Genomic DNA, 25,147 nt, shown 5'->3' with positions numbered 1-25,147 from the left:
AAGAATGTTCTTCCGGAAAGGTGCTGGCTTTTTTAGATGTTTTTTAGCAAGGTCCAGTCTAGCCTTTTTATTCTAGATGCTTCTGAGTGGCGTGCACCATGCAGTGAACCCTCTGTATTTACTTTCATGCAGTCTTCTCTTTATGGTAGATTTGGATATTGATACGCCTACCTCCTGGAGAGTGTTGTTCACTTGGTTGGCTGTTGTGAAGGGGTTTCTCTTCTCCATAGAGATTATTCTGCGATCATCCACCGCTGTTGTCTTCCGTGGGCGCCCAGGTCTTTTTGCATTGATGAGTTCACCAGTGCTTTCTTTCTCCCGATGTACCAAACTGTAGATTTTGCCACTCCTAATGTTGTAGCAATTTCTCGGATGGGTTTTTCTGTTTTCACAGCTTAAGGATGGCTTGTTTCACCTGCATGGAGAGCTCCTTTGACCGCATGTTTCCTTCACAGCAAAACCTTCCAAATGCAAGCACAACACCTCAAATCAACTCCAGGCCTTTTATCTGCTTAATTGAGAATGACATAATGAAGGGATTGCCCACACCTGTCCATCAAATAACCTTGGAGTCAATTGTCCAATTACTTTTGGTCTCTTTAAAAACAGGGTGACACATGTTAAGGAGCTGAAACTCCTAAACCCTTCATCCAGTTTTAATGTGGATACCCTCAAATGAAAGCTGAAAGTCTGAACTTCAACTGCATCTGAATTGTTTTGTTTAAAATTCATTGTGGTAATGTCTAGAACCAAAATTAGAAAAATGTTGTCTCTGTCCAAATATATATGGACCTAACTGTATGTGTGTCATTTAGCTGACTATTTTTGTTTTTTCGTGAATTAATTCTTGTGATTGGACTCCGTTATATGGGAACATTTTTTTTTTTAGAAAGATTTAATGAAAATTAAAATTTTAATATTTAATGTTCCTTCAGTAGTGTGTTTCTGATACAAATGAATTATATGCACCTTGATATCTGTTCATTCTGTGAGCCAAAATTTGCATTATGTAGTCTGCATCCATAATACTATAGGTCCTTCTATAGGTTTTTTATATACATCCTGCCATTGGCTAACTTTGGCTGTATATGTAACACAGTAGGTTCCCTCCCCCTGTCATTTTTAGACACAATTTTATATTATATTGTTATTTTTTTTGATGTGCGTCCTCTTTTCGTTTGTTTGTATGCCCATTGCGAACCATTTCTTTTGATAAAGTTTATACTTTTTATGATGTGACACATTTACTTTTTTGTTTGCTCTTTTGGTTTTGTAGCCTTCAAGAAGACTTTCACAAAGAAGAGTTGAGGTCCACGCCAACTTGGCTAAAAATACAGAATCACAGGAACAGGGAGGTGTAGGAACAAAAGAAACACAAGGCCAGGTTCAGGAAAACAGTGAAAAATAACCCCTAATAATAATAATATAATATTTGCTTGTGCTTAGTACCTATTATACTATCTGATTCCTCTGTAGACTTTTTTTTTGTATTTTTAAAAAAGGGCTATTTACTCGGTGGTCTGTCTTTTGCAGCATGTCAGTATTTTTTGAATACTAGATAAGTCTAATTAAAGCTGAATTTCCAACATTTTTTTGACTCCGAGAGAAGCCCTGATTTTAGGGAATATATACTACGAGATAAACCCTAATTTTTGGGGATATAGACTACAAGATAAGTTTACAGCACTTTAGCACTTTTCTATGAGACCGAGTGTCTCTCCACTACGGGTTTTTTCCGGCAATATATGTATGTGTGTGTTTTTTCTGTGTATCCCGTTTTTGTATATGTTGGGTGGTCTAGGGCCTTCTAGGGATACCGACGTTGAGCGGGGGGGGCGCCACATCATCAACAACAACTAGGGTGCCAACCCCCGCTGTCAGGAAGGGATTTTATTAGGGCCCATTAGGGTGTGATTTGCCTTTTTTGCCTCCTTTCATATTTATATACCTATTCTGACATTGATTCTGTACTTTGTTATTTGGCTTTAGACCCTCTGGTACCTAGAATTTTTTTATTATGACGTTTTAATTATTGAATTAAAAGGTATTTTTTAGGGGTTATTTTTCTTGTGTTTTTTTTTTATTTTGTAATCCCAAGCATTCTTTTTGAGGTTTTCTTCAGGAAAACAGTGGCATTTTAGACCAGTCTAAAAAAAAAATATTTATATTTATACCATGTGACCAGGTACTCTTTCAGTAATAATTTTATTCACAGTATTCCAAAATTGATTTAGAAAAAGCTGATGAATTTTCTTTTATGAAAACCTAGAAATCCTTTATTGAATCAGTTCACGTAAAAAAGGAAAAAGGCAACATCATGTTAGTGCGTTTCGACCGCAAGTTGGTCTTAGTTGTATCAGGTTTTGGGCATATACAACCATTTTCTTATTATTAAAGTTAAAAACTAAAGTCCACTAATGTCATCATATCCTAAAATGTGTATATGACATATCAGAAAATTATTTTACAGATTTTTTGCTTTTCTTGGCTTCTCCGTTCATAGGTATAAAGTGTTTTTTTGTCTGATCCTAGTCTTCAATTGCCATCCTAAGTAAGAAAACATATAGGCCCACAGCTGTTATAAAACATTTTCCATTTCTTTAGCCATTAAAGTAATGCACCTTTTTATCATTAAGCTTCAACACATTGAATGTGTCGCGTCTAAACCGGCGGTAAATGTTCAAAGCGAGAGACGGGGCCGGTTCTCACGTTATAGTGGAAAAGTAATTTGTGGCTGGATAGATCTTTGGTTGGCAGCTGCATACAAAGTGCAGTGCGGGTTTATCAATGGATTGTAATAATGATTCTTGTAGCAGAAAACAACACGAGCCACATCAGCGTTTTGCTGGCTTTAGCAATGAACCAAGGCTTATATCACTTTTGTTTGTGATATTGCCACCGTTCTGAAAAGAAGGGAAAAAAAAAAACATTTTTTGCTAACAGTGAAAATTATGAAATTACAAATCTTATCAGCCTTGTAATGAAAACATGGCAATTTTCTCTTTCACAGATTCCAATATTGAGATCTCCAGAGAGTCAGAGGTTGTAGCGGTTATTAAGTGTAATGAAATTGGTGAGGTGCACTGAGCCCACAGTCCGGGCGATGAACATGAAAGCTATTAATGAACTGCTTATAACGTAACATGTTGCAAAGGGGCAACCACATTTACATATGTGATACCGTAGTGCATAAATAATACCATCATGCGGTGCTCAAAATAGTGCCATTACACAGAACCCAAATAGGTAGTGTTCATACAATAATGCCACAGAATGCCCAGTAAGAAAGAAAGTAAGTGGATCTGTCACTAGATTTCACAGCCATGTTTTTCTCTGCACATATACATTTATAGCCGAAAGTGTTGGCACCCTTGATATTGTTCAAAAAATTAAGTATTTTTCCCAGAAAATTATTGCACTTACACGTTTTGTTATACACATGTTTATTGCCTTTGTTTGTTTTGGAACAACACAAAAAAAACAGAGCAACACAAAACCCCAAAAATGGTTGAGAAAAAAGTTTTGGTAGACTCAACTGGTCCGGTCCGGGCGTGTATTGCACAGAAGTGACAGCAAGCAAGGAAAAGATCAGGAAGCAAGTAATTGTGATGACGTACCAACTGTGGATGTAACGTGCAAAATCCTAAGTAAAGAAAGTGTTAAAGTTGTCTCCCTTGATGTGAGTCGCCTAGAAGAGGGACCGTTATGGCCTGGGAAGTGCCCGAGTGAAGATGGGATTGGAGATGCAGGTATGCCGAGGCACATAGTATTATTTCATGTAGGGGAAGGGCTGGACGCAGCTGCCACCAGAGTACAGGTCACGTCTACGGTCCTGGCCCTCCCTTACACATTTGTATGATGAACGTATCAACGACATTAATCACTCAAAACAAAGAATTCCAGACGTTATTCATTCTGTTACACCAGATGTCCTTACCTGTGTGTGGCAAGAACTTCACTATCGATTGGATGTGTGTAGGGCAACAAATGGAGGCCACATTGAACTGCACTTAATAGGTGTCATCATGGGAGAGTTTTTCTTTTATTTGGAGCAGATTTCACATTTCTATTGTCTTTTGTTGCTTTCCTGTGACTGGTCAAAAGTGCACCATGGCGTTATGGACACACACTGTATTTGGTTGCACACCCTTTGGAATAAATAACTGCTATCAATCACAAGCTTCTTACACCTCTCAACTGGAATTTTGGACCACTTTACTATTGCAAATTGCTCGAGGTCTCTCACATTTGAAGAGTGCCTTCTCACAGCAGCAATTTTAAGATCTCTACACAGATGTTCAATGTGATTTAGATATGGACTTATTGCTTTCCTTTTCAGAACTATTAAGCACTTTGTTTACATCCATTTCTGGATGCTTCTTGAAGTATGTTTGGGGTCATTATCCTGCTGGAAGACCCATGACCTAGTTCACAAACTGAGCTTTCATACACTGGGCACTACATTTTGACCCAAAATCCTACGGTAATTTCTGATGCCTTGGACACTGGGCACCCAGTGCCAGAGGCAGCAAAACAACTTTAAAACATCTTTGAACCTCCACCATATTTAACTATAGGTACTGGGTTCTTTTTTTTGTAGACCTTATTTTGTAGACCTTATTTTATTTTCGGTAAACTGTAGCATGATGTACTTAACCAAAAAGCCCTATCTTGATCTCATCTGTTCACAAGATGCTTTCCCAGAAGGATTTTGGCTTACTAGTATACATTTTGGCAAAGTGCAGTGTAGCTTTTTTATGTGTCTGTGTCAGCAGAGAGGTCTTGCTGGGTCTCCTGCCATAGCATTTCACTTCATTCAAATGTCAACGGATAGTTCTCCCTGAGGCTATGTGCACACGGGAAATATGCGAGAAATCCGCATTTTAAATTCCCGCCTATTTCCCGCGAAAAACAAGGGTTTTGCAAGCACAATTAGCTTACCAAATGCTAACATTTTCCAAGCGATCTGTAGCATCCCTTGGAAAACTGATTGACAGGTTGGTCACATTTGTCAAACATAGTGTTTGACAAGTGTGACCAACTTTTTACTATTGAGGCTGCCTATGCGGCATCATTAGTAAAAAGATCTAATGTTTAAAATAATAAAAAAACAAAAAATCATGTTATTCTCACCTTCCGACGTCCCCCGCAGCGTTCCTGATCCTCGCAATGCTCCCGGCAAGTCTTATTCCCAGAGATACCTTGTGACAATGACCTTTGATGATGTCGCGGTCTCGCGAGACTGCTACGATATCGCGAGACCGCAACGTCATCAAAGGTCATTGTCGCAAGGCATTGCTGGGAACGGGACTTGCCGGGAGCATCTCTGAGGCCTGGGGACGCTTCGAGGGACGCCGGATGGTGAGAATATGACGATTTTTTATTTTAATTTATTTTAATTCTATTTTTAACAGGGATATGGTACCCAGAGCCTGGAGGAGAATCTCTTCTCCTCCAGATCGTGGGTACCATCTGCAAATGTTCCACTTACTTTTCGCATGGTGGGCATAGCCACATGCGGAAAGTAAGCGGAACAATGCATTCCTATGTGTGCGGATTTTCCCGCAATTCCGCACAAAGAATGAACATGCTGCGTATTTTTCTGCGATGCAATTCCGCCACGGAAAAATACGCAGCATTAGCACAGCATGTGCGGAATGCCATAGGATTGCATGGGATGCTTTTTTTGCATTTTCGCTGCAAAATCCCGTGTTTAAGAACGCTGCGAAAGCGCAAAAAAAAGCTACGTGTGAACACAACCTGACACTTGTGCACCCTGAGCCTGTAGGACTTACTTGAATTGTTTTGAACTTGATTTGGGCTGTTTATCCACATCTGGACTATCTGCAACCTTTCATCAATTTTTCTCTGTTGTCAATGACCAGGAAGATTAGCTAAAGTGCCATGGGTTGTAAACTTCTTGATTATGTTGCACACGGTGGACAAAGAAGCATTAAGAGCTCTGGAGATGGATTTGTATCCTTGAGATTGTTGATATTGTTCAACAATTTTGGTTCTAAAGACCTCAGACAGTTCTCTTCTCTTTCTGTTCTCTATGCTTAGTGTGGCAGACATAGACACACATTGCAAAGATTTAGTCAATTTCTCCCCTTTTTAAGTGGTCATAGGTGAGATTTTCATATTGCCCACACCTGTTACTTGCCACTGGTGAGTTTGAAGCAGCATAACATGCTTGAAACAAAGTTGTTTGCCCACAATTTTGGAAAGGTGCTGTGAGGTAGCGCTGTCATTCACATAGGGGATACTCGCTTAGCCGCCACAAAACCAGATCCGGCACGGGTTTTCCATAAAACCATTATAGTCCATGCGGTTTATTATGCAGCATAAACCCACAGCATAACATACAGTTCACTTAATCGAGATAGCATCCATGGCAGAGTTCAGCTCTGTAATCCCTGTGGTCCCACAGGTTACGCATACACAGGCTCTTCAGCCTCAGTTATCTCACCCACGTCAGGGTTTCCTCATGGCTGTTCCTCCATGCTGCAGACATCCATTCCCTCCAGGGAATCATCAGGCACATGCAGCCATTACACACAGCCACTTCTTTGCTGTCAGGCAGACAGCCCCATCTCTTAGCGGGACCTTCCACAATGGACCAACCAGGTCCCTGCATTTACCCATGTGACCTACCCTGGCCACCTTATATAGTCTGTAGCCACGCCCACCGGGTCACATGGCTATGACCTCATCACAGGTCCTTCAACCACTCATATACACTCTACAATAGTGTTCTAAACACACCCCGTGGGTGGGTTTGTAGGTAACTGGGCCTGCCCATCTCCCCAGCTACCTGGAGACTTCTCCCTGACACATAGAAACAGCACCTCAGCAGTATCACTGCTGATCAACACACACATAAGTCTCCATCTCAAGGCCACCCACCTTGAGATACATAACGATCCTTCAGGATTCTGCCATTCATCCTCTCTCCTAGGACATCCACACAGCACCCCCTAGCGGACAACGTGGTCACTACACCACATACCTCCCCCCTCTGTTCAAGCCTGTGGGGTTGAACACACAACATTACATCAGGCTCTCGAGACCGGGCACTCATTACACCTTGCCCCATAGGTCGAGAGAACCGTCTCCGTCCATCATATGGCCTCATCTCTACATTAGGCCTCCCCCGCCCCCAGCGGTCAGAATACCGGTCGTTGTCTTTGACCCTCCAGTCATCATCTGTCTGCGTCATCAGACACTGTTTGGTCACCACACTCCTGTCTGTCACAGACGGGATCTCCCGGTTGGTGCGGTCATAAGTCTTAATCGAGCCTACTGTCTGGCCTGAGTCTAACCCATTCAGCGTCTCACAGGAACTAAGGTTTCTCAGCCTCATACGGCCCATCGAACTGCCACTTGCTGACTGTTGTGAGTTCATTTTCCCCTTCACTACTGAGGCCCGAGGAACTCCCTCTTCTGGTAAAGAAAGGTAGTGAGCCTGATTATCAAACACCTGAGCCCAATGATGATGACTGGCTGAGTGGAGTTACTGACTGGATATAAGGCTGCCAACGCCCTTCTGCCCTGCAGGTGATTTCTCTGTGGGATCCTTGGAGACCAGTCTGAACTCCTGCTCTTCTAAAGCTAAGTTTTCTGCTCGGCTTTTTGCATTTGTGCTTTGACTTTGTTTTGCGTTGTTTTTCTGGATTTCTGCCATTCCCTGCTGGGGTGAGCTGAATTACTTTAGCTCTGTCTTCTGAAAATACCTGAGTGCTGATTTAGTTTTTGAAGCCTAGCTGCTTCAGGGTCTTTTTCCATATCAGCTTGTTGGCTTATGTCTTTGATAGGGTTTTGGCAGATTGCAGACAGCAACCTTCCTTTCCTGTTCTGTTTAGTTAGCTTGGGCCCCATCGTTTGCTCAGCCTATCTTTCTATCTGTGTGAGTGTTTTTTCATCTTGCTTCACCGTCATTATATGTTGGGGGCTGCCTTTTACTTTGGGGTCTGCTCTGGGGCAGTTTAGATTTCCTTTTCTGTCTTTAGGCCATTTAGCTCTCCGGCTGTGATCGAGGGGTCTAGGGCACCGTAGGAAACCCCCACGGCTACTGCTAGTTGTGTTGATAGGTTCAGGGGGCTGCAATCTGATAGTTGCCAACTTCTCTGGTTTTCTGGATGTAGCTTCTATTTTTGTGTCTGCCTCCTACGGTGACTCAATCATAACAGAATCACCCGCCATACCGCATATCCTAGGGTACTCAATAGCAGGAAAGAATTGTAAAAAAAAAAAAAAAGTGTGTATATTTTTTCCTCTATGTCTCTGAGGCCGTAGGGGGAATTTTGTTTTCTCTCAATGGAGATAAAGCCATTGTCTGATAGTGTGGAGCAGCTCGCTGCGGAAGTGCGGGGAATTTCCGCCTACCTTGCTCATTCACATGCTGCTGAACCAAAGATTCCTACACCTGATGTATTTTTTGGGGATCGGTCTAAATTTTTGAATTTCAAAAATAATTGTAAATTATTTTTTGCCTTGCCATCTGTCTCTCTTAATTGTGCACGTTGGAATTCTCGCTCAGTGTGTAACAAACTCTCCTTCATTCATGACTTCTTCCTTTCTAATTCTCTTAACCTCCTGGCTCTTACTGAAACCTGGATCCAGCAGTCAGACACTACCGCTGCTGCTGCTCTTTCATATGGTGGACTACACTTCTCTCATACCCCAAGATCAGACAATAGAGCTGGTGGAGGCGTTGGTCTGCTCCTATCACCAAAATGTACCTTTCAGGTTATCCCTCAAGTACCCTCACTTGTCTTCCCTTCTTTTGAGGTCCATGCCGTCAGACTCTACACCCCCTTCTCCATGCGAGTGGCGGTGGTGTATCATCCTCCCGGCCCCTCCCATCAGTTCCTGGATCATTTTGCCACTTGGCTTCCACATTTTCTCTCCTGTGACATCCCTACCCTCATCATGGGAGATTTCAACATCCCCATTGCTCTTCCCCTCTCCCCATCTGCTACTCACCTTTTATCTCTAACCTCCTCATTTGGCCTTTTGCAGCTTACTAATTCTCCAACGCATGAAGACGGAAACTCCCTTGACTTGGTCTTCTCTCGGCTTTGTGCAGTGGATGATTTTGCAAACTCCCCTCTCCCGCTCTCTGACCACAATCTTCTTTCATTCTCTATAAAGAACTGCCAGGCTGCTCAGGTCACCCCCACTGTCCAGACTTATAGAAACATACAGGCCATTAACACCCAGAAACTTCTGAAGAACTTGCAGTCTTCATTGGCCCCTATCTCCTCCCTCTCATGTCCTGATTCTGCATTGAAGCATTACAATGAAACACTTCAAAGTGCCCTGGATGATTTTGCACCCCCTATAAATAGAACACCACAACGCAGACGGCGACAACCCTGGCACACGGTGCAAACACGTTTCCTGCAGCGGTGCTCCAGGTGCGCCGAACGTCTGTGGAGAAAATCCAATCTACGCGAAGATTTCATCCATTTTAAGTTTATGCTTAGAACATACAACACTGCCCTTCACCTCTCCAAACAAACCTATTTCAACACCCTCATCATCTCACTGTCCAATAACCCGAAACGTCTCTTTGACACTTTTCATTCTCTACTCAATCCAAGAGTACAGGCCCCAACCACGGAGCTCCGAGCTGACGATCTGGCCAATTACTTCAAAGAAAAAATTGACCAGATCCGACAGGAAATTATCTCCAAATCCCCTCATACCATGCACTGTCCTCCCTCCCCCACTGCATCTAACTCACTCTCTGATTTTGAACCAGTCACAGAAGAAGAAGTAAGCAGGCTCCTTGCATCTTCTCGCCCAACTACTTGCACCAGTGACCCATTTCCGTCACATCTCCTCCAGTCCCTTTCCCCTGCTGTCACCCCTCACCTAACTAAAATATTTAACCTCTCTCTCTCTTCTGGTATTTTTCCCTCCTCATTTAAGCATGCCATCATACATCCACTACTTAAAAAACCATCCCTCGACCAAAACTGTGCCGCTAACTATAGACCTGTCTCTAATCTTCCCTTCATCTCTAAACTCCTGGAACGCCTGGTCCACTCCCGTCTTATCCGCTATCTCTCAGAAAACTCTGTTCTCGACCCTCTCCAATCCGGTTTCCGCTCTTTACACTCCACTGAAACTGCCCTCACTAAAGTGTCTAATGATCTGCTAACAGCTAAATCAAATGGTCATTACTCCATGCTAATTCTCTTGGATCTCTCTGCAGCATTCGACACTGTGGATCATCAGCTCCTCCTCACTATGCTCCATTCCATTGGCCTCAAGGACACCGTTCTCTCCTGGTTCTCCTCCTATCTCTCCGACCGCTCCTTTACTGTTTCTTTTGCCGGTTCCTCCTCCTCTCACCTTCCCCTTACTGTTGGGGTTCCTCAAGGATCGGTTCTAGGCCCCCTCCTCTTCTCCTTGTACACTGCCCCTATTGGTCAAACAATCAGTAGATTTGGTTTCCAGTACCATCTCTATGCTGATGACACCCAATTATACGCTTCTTCTCCTGACATCACGACAGCCTTTCTAGAAAACACTGGCGATTGTCTAAACGCTGTGTCTAATATCATGTCCTCACTATATCTGAAACTGAACCTGTCAAAGACTGAACTCCTTGTGTTTCCTCCCGCTACTAATGTACCTACACCCGACATTGCCATTTCCGTGTGTGGTTCCACTATTACTCCCCAGCAACATGCCCGCTGTCTTGGGGTCATACTTGATTCTGAGCTTTCCTTTGCCCCCCACATTCGATCACTGGCTCGCTCTTGTCATCTGCACCTCAAAAACATTTCTAGAATTCGACCTTTTCTTACTTTTGACTCTGCAAAAACTCTTACTGTTTCTCTTATTCATTCTCGTCTCGACTATTGTAACTCTCTTCTAATCGGTCTCCCTCTTACCAAACTCTCCCCTCTCCAATCTGTCTTGAATGCTGCAGCCAGGATCATATTCCTCACCAATCGTTACACCGATGCCTCTACCTTGTGCCAGTCATTACACTGGCTACCCATCCACTCCAGAATTCAGTATAAACTTATTACCCTCACCCACAAAGCCCTCAATGGCTCAGCACCACCCTACATCTCCTCCCTTGTTTCAGTATACCACCCTACCCGCGCCCTCCGTTCTGCTGATGACCTGAGGTTGGTATCCTCAATAGTCAGAACCTCCCACTCCCGTCTCCACGACTTTACACGTGCCGCGCCAATTCTTTGGAATGCACTTCCCAGGTCAATACGATTAGTCCCCAATCCCCACAATTTTAAGCGTGTCCTGAAAACACATTTATTCAGACTGGCCTATCGCCTCAACACATTAACCTAACCTATCCCTGTGTGGCAGAGCCAAAAGTTTTACCATAACCAGGTTCCCAGCATCATGTTCCCACATGCTTTATGCATCCATTAGCCCTCTGTGTCTGTACTGTTACACACTTAACATTATGGCTGGTCCATACAATCAGGGCAACTGTTACCACCCACCTTTCGTGTCTACCTCTTTCCTCATAGACTGTAAGCTTGCGAGCAGGGCCCTCACTCCTCTTGGTATTTGTTATAATCTACTGTATGTGATTATTGTTATGCTGTAATGTCTATTGTCTGTACAAATCCCCTCTGAAATGTAAAGTGCTGCGGAATATGTCGGCGCTATAAAAATAAAATTTATTATTATTATTATTATTATATTGAAGCCTAATTCGTCAGGGAGCTCCGCGCAGCAGGTTAAAATTGTCATCTCTTTGCTGCGTGGCGATCCCCAGGATTGGGCGTTTTCTTTGAAACCAGATAATCCTATTCTGACTAATGTGAACGCATTTTTTCAGGCCTTGGGGTTGTTGTATGACGAACCTAATGCCATTGATCAGGCTGAAAAGACCCTTCTGGCATTGAACCAGGGTCGAGATTCTGCAGAATTGTACTGTCAAAAATTCCGAAAGTGGGCAGTACTTACTACCTGGAATGATAATGCCTTGGCTGCTCTCTTTCGGAAGGGGTTGTCAGAAGCCGTAAAAGATACTATGGTGGGATTTCCTGTTCCCTCTGGTCTTGACGATTCTATGTCATTAGCCATTCAGGTTGATCGGCGTTTGCGCGAACGCAAAGCTGCACGAGAGGTGTTGCCACCTGTTGAACAAATGTCTGAACCTATGCAATGTGATAGAGTTTTTTCCAGAGAGCAGCGTCAGGAGTTCAGAAGGCGTAATAAGTTGTGTTTTTTCTGTGGAGATGTCTCGCATATTATTTCTGTCTGTCCTAAACGAGAGAAACGCTTTGCACACACGTTTTCTGTTGGTGGTGTTCAACCTAAGTTTCTTCTGGCTATTACGCTGATCTGCTCCCTGTCCACATTTTCCACCAAGGCTTTTGTGGATTCGGGAGCAGCCCTAAACCTAATGGACTTGGATTTTGCTAAACGTTGTGGATTTCCGATGACACCTCTGCAGATGCCTATCCCTTTGAGGGGGATTGATGCTACTCCTTTGGCTAAAAATAAACCTCAGTTTTGGACCCAGGTGGTAATGCGGGTCGCCCCAGACATCAAGAAAATTGCAGATTTTTGGTGTTGCATAATCTGCATGATACTATTGTTCTGGGGTTTCCCTGGTTACAAATTCATAATCCAGTTTTGGATTGGAAATCTGTGTCTGTGGTGAGTTGGGGTTGTCGGTGTGCCTTTAGTGAGGCTCCGGTGTTTTCCACCTCTCCTCAGTCGCATGATGTTCCTGATTATTTGGCGGACTTTTATGATGTATTTAGTGAGAATGAGTCTGCGTCTCTGCCTCCTCATAGGAGTTATGACTGTGCAATTGAAATGAGCCCGGGGTGTAAATTTCCCAAGGGTCGGCTCTTCAATTTATCTGTACCCGAGCACGAGGCTATGCGATCCTACATTAAGGAGGCGTTGGAGAAGGGTCATATTAGACCATCCTCGTCACCCTTAGGTGCCGTTTTTTTTTTTGTAGCCAAAAAGGATGGATCATTAAGACCTTGTATTGATTATCGTGCCCTCAACAAAATTACTGTTAAATATCAGTATCCGTTACCCCTGATTTCTGATCTATTCTCCAGAGTTAAAGGTGCTTGCTGGTTTACCAAGCTTGACCTCAGGGGGGCGTATAATCTTATTCGCATTAAGCATGGGGATGAATGGAAGACGGCGTTTAATACTCTGGAGGGACATTTTGAGTACCTGGTGATGCCTTTTTTGGCTCACTAATGCCCCTTCTGTCTTCCAGTGCTTCATGAACGATATTTTCCGAGATTTTGTCGATACATTTTTGATTATCTATCTGGATGATATTTTGATCTTCTCCAAGGATTGGGATTCTCATGTGGAACATATTCGGACTGTGTTCCGGATCTTTAGGGAGAATTCCCTGTATGTCAAAGGATCTAAATGCCTTTTTGGAGTACAGATGATTTCTTTTTTGGGATTTATTTTGTCCCCGTCAACTATTGAAATGGACCCGGCCAAGGTACAGGCCATTTACGATTGGGTTCAGCCCACTTCTTTGAAGGCCCTCCAGAAGTTTTTGGGTTTTGCTAATTTTTATCGGAAATTTATAGCAAAATTTTCTAGTATTGCCAAGCCATTGACTGATTTGACTAAGAAAGGTGCTGATGTGTTAAATTGGTCTCCGGAGGCTGTTTCTTCCTTTCAGGAGCTGAAGCGAAGATTCGCCTCCGCCCCGGTTTTGCGGCAACCTGATGTCTCACTTCCGTTCCAGGTAGAGGTGGATGCTTCTGAGATTGGTGCAGGAGCTGTTTTGTCCCAAAAGGATCCTGTAACATCTAAAATGAATCCCTGTGCTTTCTTTTCCCGAAAGTTCTCTCTATCTGAACGTAACTATGATGTGGGGAATCGGGAACTGTTGGCCATGAAATGGGCATTTGAGGAGTGGAGACATTGGTTGGAGGGAGGTAAGCATCAAGTCGTGGTCCTCACTGACCACAAGAATTTTATTTACCTAGAGTCGGCTAAGCGCTTGATCCCTAGACAGGCTAGGTGGGCCTTGTTTTTTTACACGTTTTGATTTTGTGGTTTCTTTTCTTCCTGGAACTAAGAATGTCAAGGCAGACGCCCTCTCTAGGAGCTTCTTTGCTGATTCTCCTGTGGTGACCAAGCCTGCTACCATCTTAGGCGAAGGGGTAGTTCTTTCTGCCATCTCGCCCGATTTGAGACGTGCTCTAGAAGAGTTCCAGGAGGACAAACCTGAGCGTTGTCCCAGTGGAAAGTTGTATGTTCCTGACCAGTGGAAGAAGAGAGTGATGTCTGAAGTTCATTGCTCTGCTTTGGCTGGTCATCCAGGTATTTTTGGTACTAGAGATCTGGTGAGTCGGTCTTTTTGGTGGCCCTCCTTGTCTCGTGATGTCAGGAATTTTGTGCAGTCCTGTGGGACGTGTTCCCGGTCTAAATCGTGTTCTCGCTCTAGTGGGTTGTTGATGCCTTTGCCTGTCCCCAAGAGGCCATGGACCCATATTTCAATGGATTTCATCTCTGATATGCCTGTCTCTCAAAGGATGACTGTTATTTGGGTAATTTGTGATAGGTTCTCTAAGATGGTTCATCTTGTACCACTCCCTAAGTTGCCATCTTCCTCTGAGTTGGTGCCCCTGTTTTTGCAACAGGTGGTTCGCTTGCACGGGATTCCTGAGAACATTGTATCTGACAGAGGAGTTCAGTTTGTGTCTAGATTTTGGAGAACTTTCTGTTCCAAGCTGGGAATTCAGTTGTCCTTCTCCTCTGCTTTTCACCCTCAGACCAATGGGCAGACAGAGAGAACAAACCAGACCTTGGAGTCGTATTTGAGATGTTTTATTTCCGCTGATCAGGATGATTGGGTTTCATTTTTGCCCTTGGCCGAATTTGCTTTAAATAATAGAGCTAGTTCTGCCACTTTGATGTCACCTTTTTTTTGTAACTTTGGGTTTCATCCTCGATTTTCTTCAGGGCAGGTGGAGCCCTCTGCCTGCCCAGGTGTTGACACTGTGGTGGAGAGAATGCACCAGATCTGGGACCAAGTGGTGGATAAGTTATCTCTCTCCCAGGAAAAGGCTCAGCGGTTTTCCAACCGACATAGGACCATTGGTCCCCAGTTTAAGGTTGGTGATATGGTGTGGTTATCATCAAAAAATATTGCTATGAAGGTGGCTTCTCCTAAGTTTAAGCCTAGATTTATTGGACCTTACAAGATTTTGGAGATTATTAATCCAGTCTCTTTTCGTTTGGCTCTTCCTGTCACATTTAAAATCCATAATGTGTTCCATAAATCTTTGTTGAAAAGGTTTGTTGAACCTGTTGTTCCGGGGGTGGCACCTCCAGACCCTGTATTGGCTGAAGGTAACATGGAATATGAGGTAGAGAAAGTTCTGGATTCCCGTCTGGCTAGACGGAGACTCTAGTATTTGGTTAAGTGGAAGGGTTATGGTCAGGAGGATAATTCCTGGGTCTCTGCCTCTGATATTCATGCCAAAAGATTGGTGCGTGCCTTTCATCGGGCTCACCCTGATCGCCCTGGTGGCGTGGTTGAGGGTTCGGTGACCCCTCCTCAAGGGGGAGGTACTGTTGTGAGTTCATTTTCCCCTTCACTACTGAGGCCCGAGGAACTCCCTCTTCTGGTAAAGAAAGGTAGTGAGCCTGATTATCAAACACCTGAGCCCAATGATGATGACTGGCTGAGTGGAGTTACTGACTGGATATAAGGCTGCCAATGCCCTTCTGCCCTGCGGGTGATTTCTCTGTGATATCCTTGGAGACCAGTCTGAACTCCTGCTCTTCTAAAGCTAAGTTTTCTGCTCAGTTTTTTGCATTTGTGCTTTGACTTTGTTTTGCTTTGTTTTTCTGGATTTCTGCCATTCCCTGCTGGGGTGAGCTGAATTCCTTTAGCTCTGTCTTCTGAAAATACCTGAGTGCTGATTTAGTTTTTGAAGCCTAGCTGCTTCAGGGTCTTGTTCCATATCAGCTTGTTGGCTTATGTCTTTGATAGAGTTTTGGCAGATTGCACAGCAACCTTCCTTTCCGGTTCTGTTTAGTTAGCTTTGGCCCCATCATTTGCTCAGCCTATCTTTCTATCTGTGTGAGTGTTTTTTCATCTTGCTTCACCGTCATTATACGTTGGGGGCTCCCTTTTACTTTGGGGTCTGCTCTGGGGCAGTTTAGATTTCCTTTTCTGTCTTTAGGCTATTTAGCTCTCTGGCTGTGATCGAGGGGTCTAGGGCACCGTAGGAACCCCCCACGGCTACTGCTAGTTGTGTTGATAGGTTCAGGGGTCTGCAATCTGATAGCTGCCAACTTCTCTGGTTTTCTGGACGTAGCTTCTATTTTTGTGTCTGCCTCCTACGGTGACTCAATCATAACACTGACATTCTTCGGCAATTTGCCATGTCACTTCTTGGAGGAACCCTTCGAGTCTTTACATCTTGGGTCAAAGGCAGCCGCCACCTGGTATTCCGTACCTCTTTATTAATTCGCCGACGGTCCAGCCTCAACTGGTCAATTTCTTGAAGGTACCCCACTCGATACTCCAAGAGCATCCTAAAGTTTCTCAGGCTTTCCACGGAGGCAGCCACCATGATGGGAATCCAACCCACTTCACGGGATACCTGGTCTTCATCATCAGGAGGGATCCTTACCCTCACCACACCGGAGATATTCACAAGGTCTTACATTACCTTCCCGAGTCTTCCGATGATTCTCCCAATCAGACCTTTGGGTACTGGAACCACATCTTTCCACAAACCCAGCCGATCCATAGCCTTCCTTGCTAACTCTAGGCGTCGAGCAGCTTTCATATTACTCCGTCTGACCAGCTGTTTGGCGTGGAGACATTGTAAATGCATCTCTTTCAGGACAGCTACTCAGTTTGATGTATCTTTTCTGGCAGATATTATCACCAACTGCCGAGTCTCAGGTGCCAAGTGCACCTTACACGCTTTGACCGCCTCTTTGAAAGCCTCATGCACACCTTCCTCAGCACAGGCTTCTTGCATGTCTTCTGGTACATCAATTACAAACTTGAAGGTCGTGGCCTTGCTTTCTTCCATGCCAGGAGGCTCTGGCTTTACCACGGACAGCTCCCTCACTACAGTTGACCCGACCGGGTGACTGTCTTCTTCAGTCCTTAGTTCACCAACTCACAAGATTTTATCTCTTCATGACCCTTCTTCAAGATGAATACTGGCAGTTCCGTCTTGTTATCACTCGTGCTCATACGCGGTAAGTCTTCATCCAACTTCCTCTCCTGCCGAAGATCTCTTACAGTTTCTTAGAGTTCTTCCAACTCTTCCCTAAGGGTCTTGTTCACACTTTGCCAGGTGGACAGGTGACCTCTGGGCTTCAAGACTTCTTTCTCGAGCTCCTCGACCCTGTGCTCGGCCGTTTGTCTCAGGACTCTTTCTCGTTTGACATGTTCATCCACCTCTTCTCTGAGGGCCTTATTCAGTCCTTGCCACATTACCATGTGACCTTTAAGCTCAGAGACTTATTTCTCTAGCTCCTCTAGTCTGTGCTCCCTGTCTCTCTCAGAGCCACAGTCACCCCCAGAGTCTGAGTCACCCCAACCCGCTGAGCAATCCCACCAGTTACCCATTAACCGTGCGAACACTCCAGCCGTTTTATCAACCAGGTCAAGGTCAGTCTTGTCACAAGATGTCAGGTCCGTCCGTTGGGCCGACGTACCCCTTTTCCCGGTCACTTCTACCTCTGACCTCTCCACGTCAGAAGCCGTCACCGTCTTAGTATTGGTTAGCCCAACAGTAGGAACGTCTCCACCCTCCTGGCATATGTCATCAAACCTGACAAAGTCCCGGCCCCACTCCAAGGCATACACTAAGTCTGATGGTATACTGCCACCTTGGCACTCACTGCCTCCAAGCCCCTCAAACATTACTCTGTCTACCGCATAGTTCACCGTGACCCCATGTTACAGCGAACCTGGACCATTTTCTCGGTCAGACAGAAAGTGAGAGGAGTTCCTACCAGAGTCACCTGACTCTTTGAGTGCAACCGTTCTGATATTCCTTCCCGGTGTAGCATCACGGTATACTCTTGCGGCCAGTCATCACCCGGAAAGAATATCCCACATTCTGGAAACGACATACACGAACACTGCGGTTTCCCTGACATACCCACTGAGCCAACCAGTGCCCCATTTCTTCAAACTAGGCCCCTTTCTGGACCACCACCCCAATTTGGGTCACCGCCTCCCTCTGGGACTCCACCCTCTTTTGGGCTACCACCCCGATTTGGGTCACCACCACCCTCTGGGACTTCCCCATGTCCGTTATACCGGTATTCTCAGACCACAGTTCACACCACACAGCTTATGTCTCTTACGATACCACACAAGTCCTTGTTGGCATCACCACAGCTCCTGCTGTCACTGAATACTGACACCACCAGCTGCCGTTCACACACAGCTGCTGGTGTCCTCTTCGTAACCCCGCCGAGTTACAGGAAGCCGCTTGTCCCCTTCATAACCCCGCCGAGTTACAGCAAGCCGCTTGTCACCTTCTTGACTCCCACTGAGCCACAGCAGGCTGAATTGAGAAAAGAAAAAACACACCACACAAAACTCATGTGTCTTGTCTGTGTGCTATTCAGGACGTTCCTGTCTCCGCCTGAGACCGTCCAACACACAGGGCGCACCGGGTCTCCCTAAACATCGGCCTCACCAGATCCAGGGGCTCGGCGGGTGCTCTTCAGGACATCTGTCTCCGCCTGAGACTGCCCAACATTCGCGCCTCACCAGGTCCAAGGTCACACCACGTGCTCCCGGGATCCAATTCTTTCTCCTAGAATCTCCCAACACTGACCCTTCAGGACCTTTCCTCACTGAACCCTCCAGGTACACCGTCTCACTCACTGACCCAGGTCAGTACCACACGGACACCTGTCCGTTACCTGTGTCGGCCACACATGTCCTCAGGTACCTCTTACCCGCAGAGGCACCCTAGAAATCACCAGTCTCTTTCTCTGACTCCAGTCAGCAGCACATCACACGGCTTTCACAACCATCAGCCCTCCTGGCTTAGCGTTGTCAGCACTGCCCATAGCCTTCTCCACCAATTGTGAGGTAGCGCTGTCATTCACATAGGGGGATACTCGCTTAGCCGCCACAAAACCAGATCCGGCACGGATTTTCCATAAAACCATTATAGTCCATGCAGTTTATTATGCAGCATAAACCCACAGCATAACATACAGTTCACTTAATCAGGATAGTGTCCATGACAGAGTTTAGCTCTGTAATCCCTGTGGTCACACAGGTTACGCATACGCAGGCTCTTCAGCCTCAGTTATCTCACCCACATCAGGGTTTCCTCATGGCTGTTCCTCCATGCTGCAGACATCCATTCCCTCCAGGGAATCATCAGGCACATGCAGCCATTATACACAGCCACTTCTTTGCTGTCAGGCAGACAGCCCCATCTCTCAGCGGGACCTTCCACAATGGACCAACTAGGCCCCTGCATTCACCCATGTGACCTAACCTGGCCACCTTATATGGTCCGTAGCCACGCCCACCGGGTCACATAGCTATGACCTCATCACAGGTCCTTCAACCACTCATACACACTCTACAATAGTGTTCTAAACACACCCCCTGGGTGGGTTTGTAGGTAACAGGGCCTGCCCATCTCCCCAGCTCCCTGGAGACTTCTCCCTGACACAGAAACAGCACCTCAGCTGTATCACTGCTGATCAACACACACATAAGTCTTCATCTCAAGGCCACCCACCTTGAGATACATAACGGTCCTTCAGGATTCTGCCATTCATCCTCTCTCCTAGGACATCAACACAGCGCCCCCTAGCGGACACAGTGGTCACTACACCACTGTGCCAACAATTTTGTCTAGCCCATTTTTGGCTTTTGTGTGAAATTATGTCCACTTTGCCTTTTTTTTCTCTGTTTTGTTTGTGTTGTTCCAATACACACAAAAGGAAATAAATGTGTTTATAATAAGACATGTGTGATTGCAAATATTTTCTGGAAGAAATGCTTTATTTTTTGGAACAATTTAAAGGGTGCTAACACTTTCAACCATGACTGTATTTCACAGCATCAATATTTTTGCTTTGTTTAATTTTTCATCCCAACTCAGTTGCAGCTATACAGTCCCAATTATTACAGTATATAAAATTGGGTCATCTGATCTCCAGGCTAACAGCCTGTCCAGAATACGCACTAAAGTATAGACTGGATATCAATCTGTCACTCCCTGTAAATTACACAATGACATAATCATTTATCAGATACCTGCATACTGAGACTGCTGTATATATCACATAGGATACACCAAGACTGCTGTATACATCACGAAGTAAACACCGAGACTGTTGTATATACAATACATAGGTTACAATGAGTCTGATAGAATACAAAGGATACACTGACAATTATGATAGTGTCCATAAAGTAATTAAATGGACAAAAAAGGAGAGAGCTATGTAATAATAAAACCTTGAAAAGTTTATTAAAGTATTGTATTAAAAAAAGTGAATAAATAATTTCTTAAAAAAGGGAGTACCTCCAAGGACATGAACATGACGGTTATAAATCAGTAATACAATTGGCTGAAATATGGAAAAATTATAGCTGTCTAAATGTGGCAATGCAAAACTAGTTTTTGCAATAAAAAGTGTTCTTAGTGTGTAACAGCAGCCAAACATAAAAACCCAAAATAAATCTGGTATCGCTGTAACCGTGCCGACCCGAAGAATAAAGTAATCTAATCACTTATACCGCATAAGGAATGGCGTAAAAATTAAATAAAAGCAATCCTTCACCCGTAGTTGATTTGTTCATTGTGCCTCCCAAAGATCACAGAAAGGATTGGCGCACATTTATCCTGCGCTATGTGCTGAGCGCTTACACAGGGGTTTCCATGCAAATATGTGTAAATATGTGATTCAGACGGAACTCACAGCGGAAGATTCCCTATAATGATGTTAGTTAAGGGTTTAGGGTTCTCCCAACCTGAGCTGAAGACCCACCTGATGTCATGTCTGATGTAATATTAATAAATACCATGATATCAGGCTTCAGCACATGGAGCAATAGCATACAATGTTTGTACTAGGGCTCATGTATCATCTTATTTATGGCATTTTTTTCTTACTTCTTGCAGGTGTGAATCTGCAAGTCCCGATCATAATTCCTCTACTGTCGAACAAGATTTAGCTGCACTAGATGCAGAAATGGCTCAGAAGTTAGTAGAGCTGAAAGAACAACAGCAGCAGCAGCTTCTCAATCTCCGACAAGAACAGTATTACAGCGAGAAATACCAGAAAAGAGAACATATCAAGCAGGTCAGTAGGAGCGAGGCCTCTTCTGCTTGTTCATTATATTTCCAATTATTTTTGTTAACAATAGAGATGAGCAAACTGATCGGATGTAAATCAAATTTCAGTTGTATTTTTAAGAATTCCATGAATCCGTCATTACAAAAGATCACATCAGCTAGAGAAGAATCAGATGACCTTGTCTGAGCTTTCCCATAATGCCTTGCAGCTATCATATGGTATAGCACAGCCAATCAGGAGGGACCATCATAGCCTGTGTAAAAGAAGAGGCAGAGAATGCAGCGGTCATTATGAGTCTAAATAGTGAGAGGATGCCACAACTAACTGCTTTTTCAAAGAGATAGGGAATGAAAGCCATACAACAGTGAAGAAACTGTACAGAGAGTATGTAACAGCAAAGCAGTGAGGGAGTCTAGGGTCTGAGGAAAAGAGAATAGTGAAATTTGTGTTTTCCAGGGCAATTGGAGGCAATGCATTACTTTATATTTTGAAAAATTTGGCCAGTCTAACGATTCGAGTTTCAAAATGTTTGCTCATCTCTACTCATGACTGCGTGTTGGAAGACAGCATTGTTAACTGTCAGTTACCACAAGCTCCCCACTATTACTTAGCGCAAAGGGGCAGATCAGGCTCTTTATTTTTCCTTGATCCGTTATAATAATAATAACTTTGAGATTTCCTTATGTCAAAACTATGTTCATAGAAGCTGTATTATGTTCAATGGGTTCTTAATGAAGGCCCTCACGGATCAGCTCCTACCAGGTCTGGCAGCGGCTGGATGTAAACAATATAAAAGTGGAACTTCACTGCTACATCATATCGATTAGTGGCAGCTCCCAGGTGCTGTAGATCAGCTACCAATCAACAGGAATGGATATGCAGGACCTGGTAGCCGCGATTAATCAGTGTGATTGTGCAGTGGTGTTCTGTACCCTTGCCCACTGCCAGAACGGCAACAGCTGATTGGTGGGGTGCCAGGTGTCAGATGCCACACCAATCTAATGTTGATGGCGTAAAGATAGGTCATCTATTCCATAAAAGAGTACAACCCCTTTAAGGCTCTTATACCAAGCTGTGCAGTACCTGTGTGCGATAGCTCATGTTATAACATGGAGACGCACATCTTCTGCACTTTAGCCTTACTTGGTTCACAAGAAGCTGTTTGCTGTTCTGGGATTCAAAATGAATCCCATTAAACAAATCACCTGATCTTTTAGGAATGAAACCTTCATATTTCATATGTTAGTCAACACGTATTCTTTACCTAAAATAGCAATTCACACTTTTCACAATTAATCTAAAAGTATTTTTAGGCAATATACATTCCCGGTATCACTTACAGTAATTATCCTTGGTGTTTCTGCTATGTACTTGGGGTAGAGTTACAAAGAATCCCCCAGGGCGCCATTTAAATTAATATTTGTTCAGAATTAAATCTGCTTCACACATGAATGGGCCAACTGTTCCTGTAATAATTATTTCATTGATGAATTGTTCATTGTTTTAGACTGCAAAGGTCTTCTCTTACAAATAACAATATGGTAATTATGGTTTCCGTAAGTTCAGCTTTGGGCTAATTATTGCCTCATTTTTGGGCAGTTTAGAATTTCCATGTGTATAGAATGTAGAAACAATTCTCTGCGGAGGTCCACGCCGTCAGCAGTAATAGGGATTTTCACTCCAGTGGAAGCTTCCAGGAATGTTATCAATTTATAGAATGTTCTGGACATCACTTTCAGAGCCTCAGGTTATAGGGCCTTAAGGGCCTTTTACACATAGCGAGATCGCTAGCGGCCAGGAGTGAACCCTCCTGGCCCTTCATCATGTAAACAAAGGCAACCCCAACCATCAGATAGTCAGTATACCGGGTTTCTTTACAGGTAAAGGCAGATATTCAGTGGGAAACAGGGGAAATATTGAAGCTGGGGATAAGACGAAAGTCCAAAAGTAAGTGGGCCTCCCTAGTTGTAATTGTTCCGAAATAGGACCAGACCATATTTTGTGGGTACTACAGAACTTGCGATCATCTGATCACTCGTGCTATGCACAGTATTGCCACAGGATTCCTGTCTATAACAAATATCATGGTCCCCTATGAATGGCAGCCACAAACTGGTTTTCACAGGAGTACCATTATGACAGCCACGCGGGTCATCAGCAGACTTCTGGTCATAATGGCAACCCATCAGTGAACCACGATCACTTCACTGTGGCACCAATGGGCACACAGAACAGTTAGCCCCCCTGCACATTAAATGCTACTGTCACAGACTGACAGCGGCATTTAACAGTTTAACAGCCGCGGACAGAGCTCCGCTCCTCTCGGCTGTTCAAGGCAGATGATGGTTGAATAACACAAGTAGACAACATTGATTGTAATATGTTTATCAACAATTTATGAATATTAAAGTTCAAATGTCCAACGCCATATCCATTGCTGGTCAGCTCTGAAAAAAACACTTGTAGAGATTCTCCAGGTCTTGGAAACTGCATCTGCTCATGTTCTCAGCGCAGGTCAGTGCAGATATTCACCTTTTTCTTCCGAGATGTGTCATGCCTGTATAGAAGCGATAAGTCGCCTTTCTCATTAACCTGAAAACAATTAAAAGGCATGTTTTAAAAAAACTAGACAATATGCACTGGTTATCAAATGAAACAAACTCAGCAAAGGCAACTTCAGCATTATATTTCTGGTCATCAGCTGAAGTTGAAATCGACATGAAATATTGCATTATATATTGTCTGCAAAAAGGGCCAATCTGGAAATTGAAAAAAGGAAGTTGCCAATATTAGTGTAATGATAGAAAAATGCAATATGAGCCATATGACTGGTGAGAGCACTCACAATAGGTCTGTACGGCTTGTAATGTCTGAGGGACTTATCTCGCCCGTCAGATTGTGTGTTGGCGATTCTTCCGCAGCAGTAGGCTGATAACTTTCATTATTTCCTGCTTTTCTCAACCAGAATTAAAAAATTGTACAGCAAGAAAACATAATTATAAGAAATACAGTAATAAAAACTGTATTACATTTCTTCTGTTATTACACCTTGCTTACACTATCATGTCCTCGCTGTTGCTCCTCTTGAAAACAAGAATGATTGTTACTTACAATGATTTAGTATTGACATGAAGAACATATATAAATGGAGGAAAACCACAGAAATATTTACCTGGAAAATACATGGTGGAAGCTTTGTGTCAATCAGAATAGGTGGATTCTGAACATTTGCTGTTAGCTGCTTGTGATGAAGATGTAAACTGATTGTCTCCCTACGTGGGGAAAAAAAGGCAAAGTATATAAAAGTATTTAATGTTTAAATGATAAAACTCAATAAGAGACTAAATTAGAGACTCAAGACTCTCAATATTTTAAAAATCACTTATTATAGATTGCTGACGATAGTGGAGGCTCCGTTCTTACCTCCATCACAGGTAGATGAGATGACGATATTTAGATAAGTCTCATTATTCAAATAATAAGCCTGAAAATATAAAGAAAAATAATTACATCCAACAAAGCTTAAACTCATAGAAGCTTTTCCAAAGCATTGTAGATAGATGCTGGGAATTGTCAATCATTCCATATCCAGCCAGTTATGGAAAATGTAACCGGGGTTTATCTGGTAACCTATGAGGACGGATTCCGGATATTTACTGCTAATTGCTGGTGATGAACGCAGATATTCATTGTCTCACTACTCAGGGAAAATATATAAAAGTGTCTGAACTTTAAATTATAAAGAAACAAAATTAGAGACTGAATATTCTGAAGAATAGTTACATGTTTAGCTGATGGACAGTTGACGTAATCGTCCTCCGCATCGGCGACA

General features: G+C 43.7%; 1 protein-coding gene across 1 annotated transcript in view; it reads left to right on the top strand.

Annotated features, from left to right (window-relative positions):
* The window catches only part of PLCB1 (phospholipase C beta 1), a 1,254,316-nt gene that overhangs the window by 1,006,262 nt on the left and 222,907 nt on the right, over positions 1-25,147 (top strand). The window contains exon 27 of the mRNA XM_073553862.1: positions 21,141-21,321. Within this exon, the coding sequence (XP_073409963.1) occupies positions 21,141-21,321 (181 nt within the window). The remainder of the gene's footprint in view (positions 1-21,140; positions 21,322-25,147) is intronic.

This window comes from Dendrobates tinctorius, unplaced genomic scaffold (assembly GCF_039654945.1).
Source record: "Dendrobates tinctorius isolate UK_male_01 unplaced genomic scaffold, ASM3965494v1 ptg000203l, whole genome shotgun sequence".
Taxonomy (NCBI): domain Eukaryota; kingdom Metazoa; phylum Chordata; class Amphibia; order Anura; family Dendrobatidae; genus Dendrobates; species Dendrobates tinctorius.
Note: the sequence above shows the minus strand (reverse complement) of the source record. Positions and strands in the feature narration are given on the sequence as shown.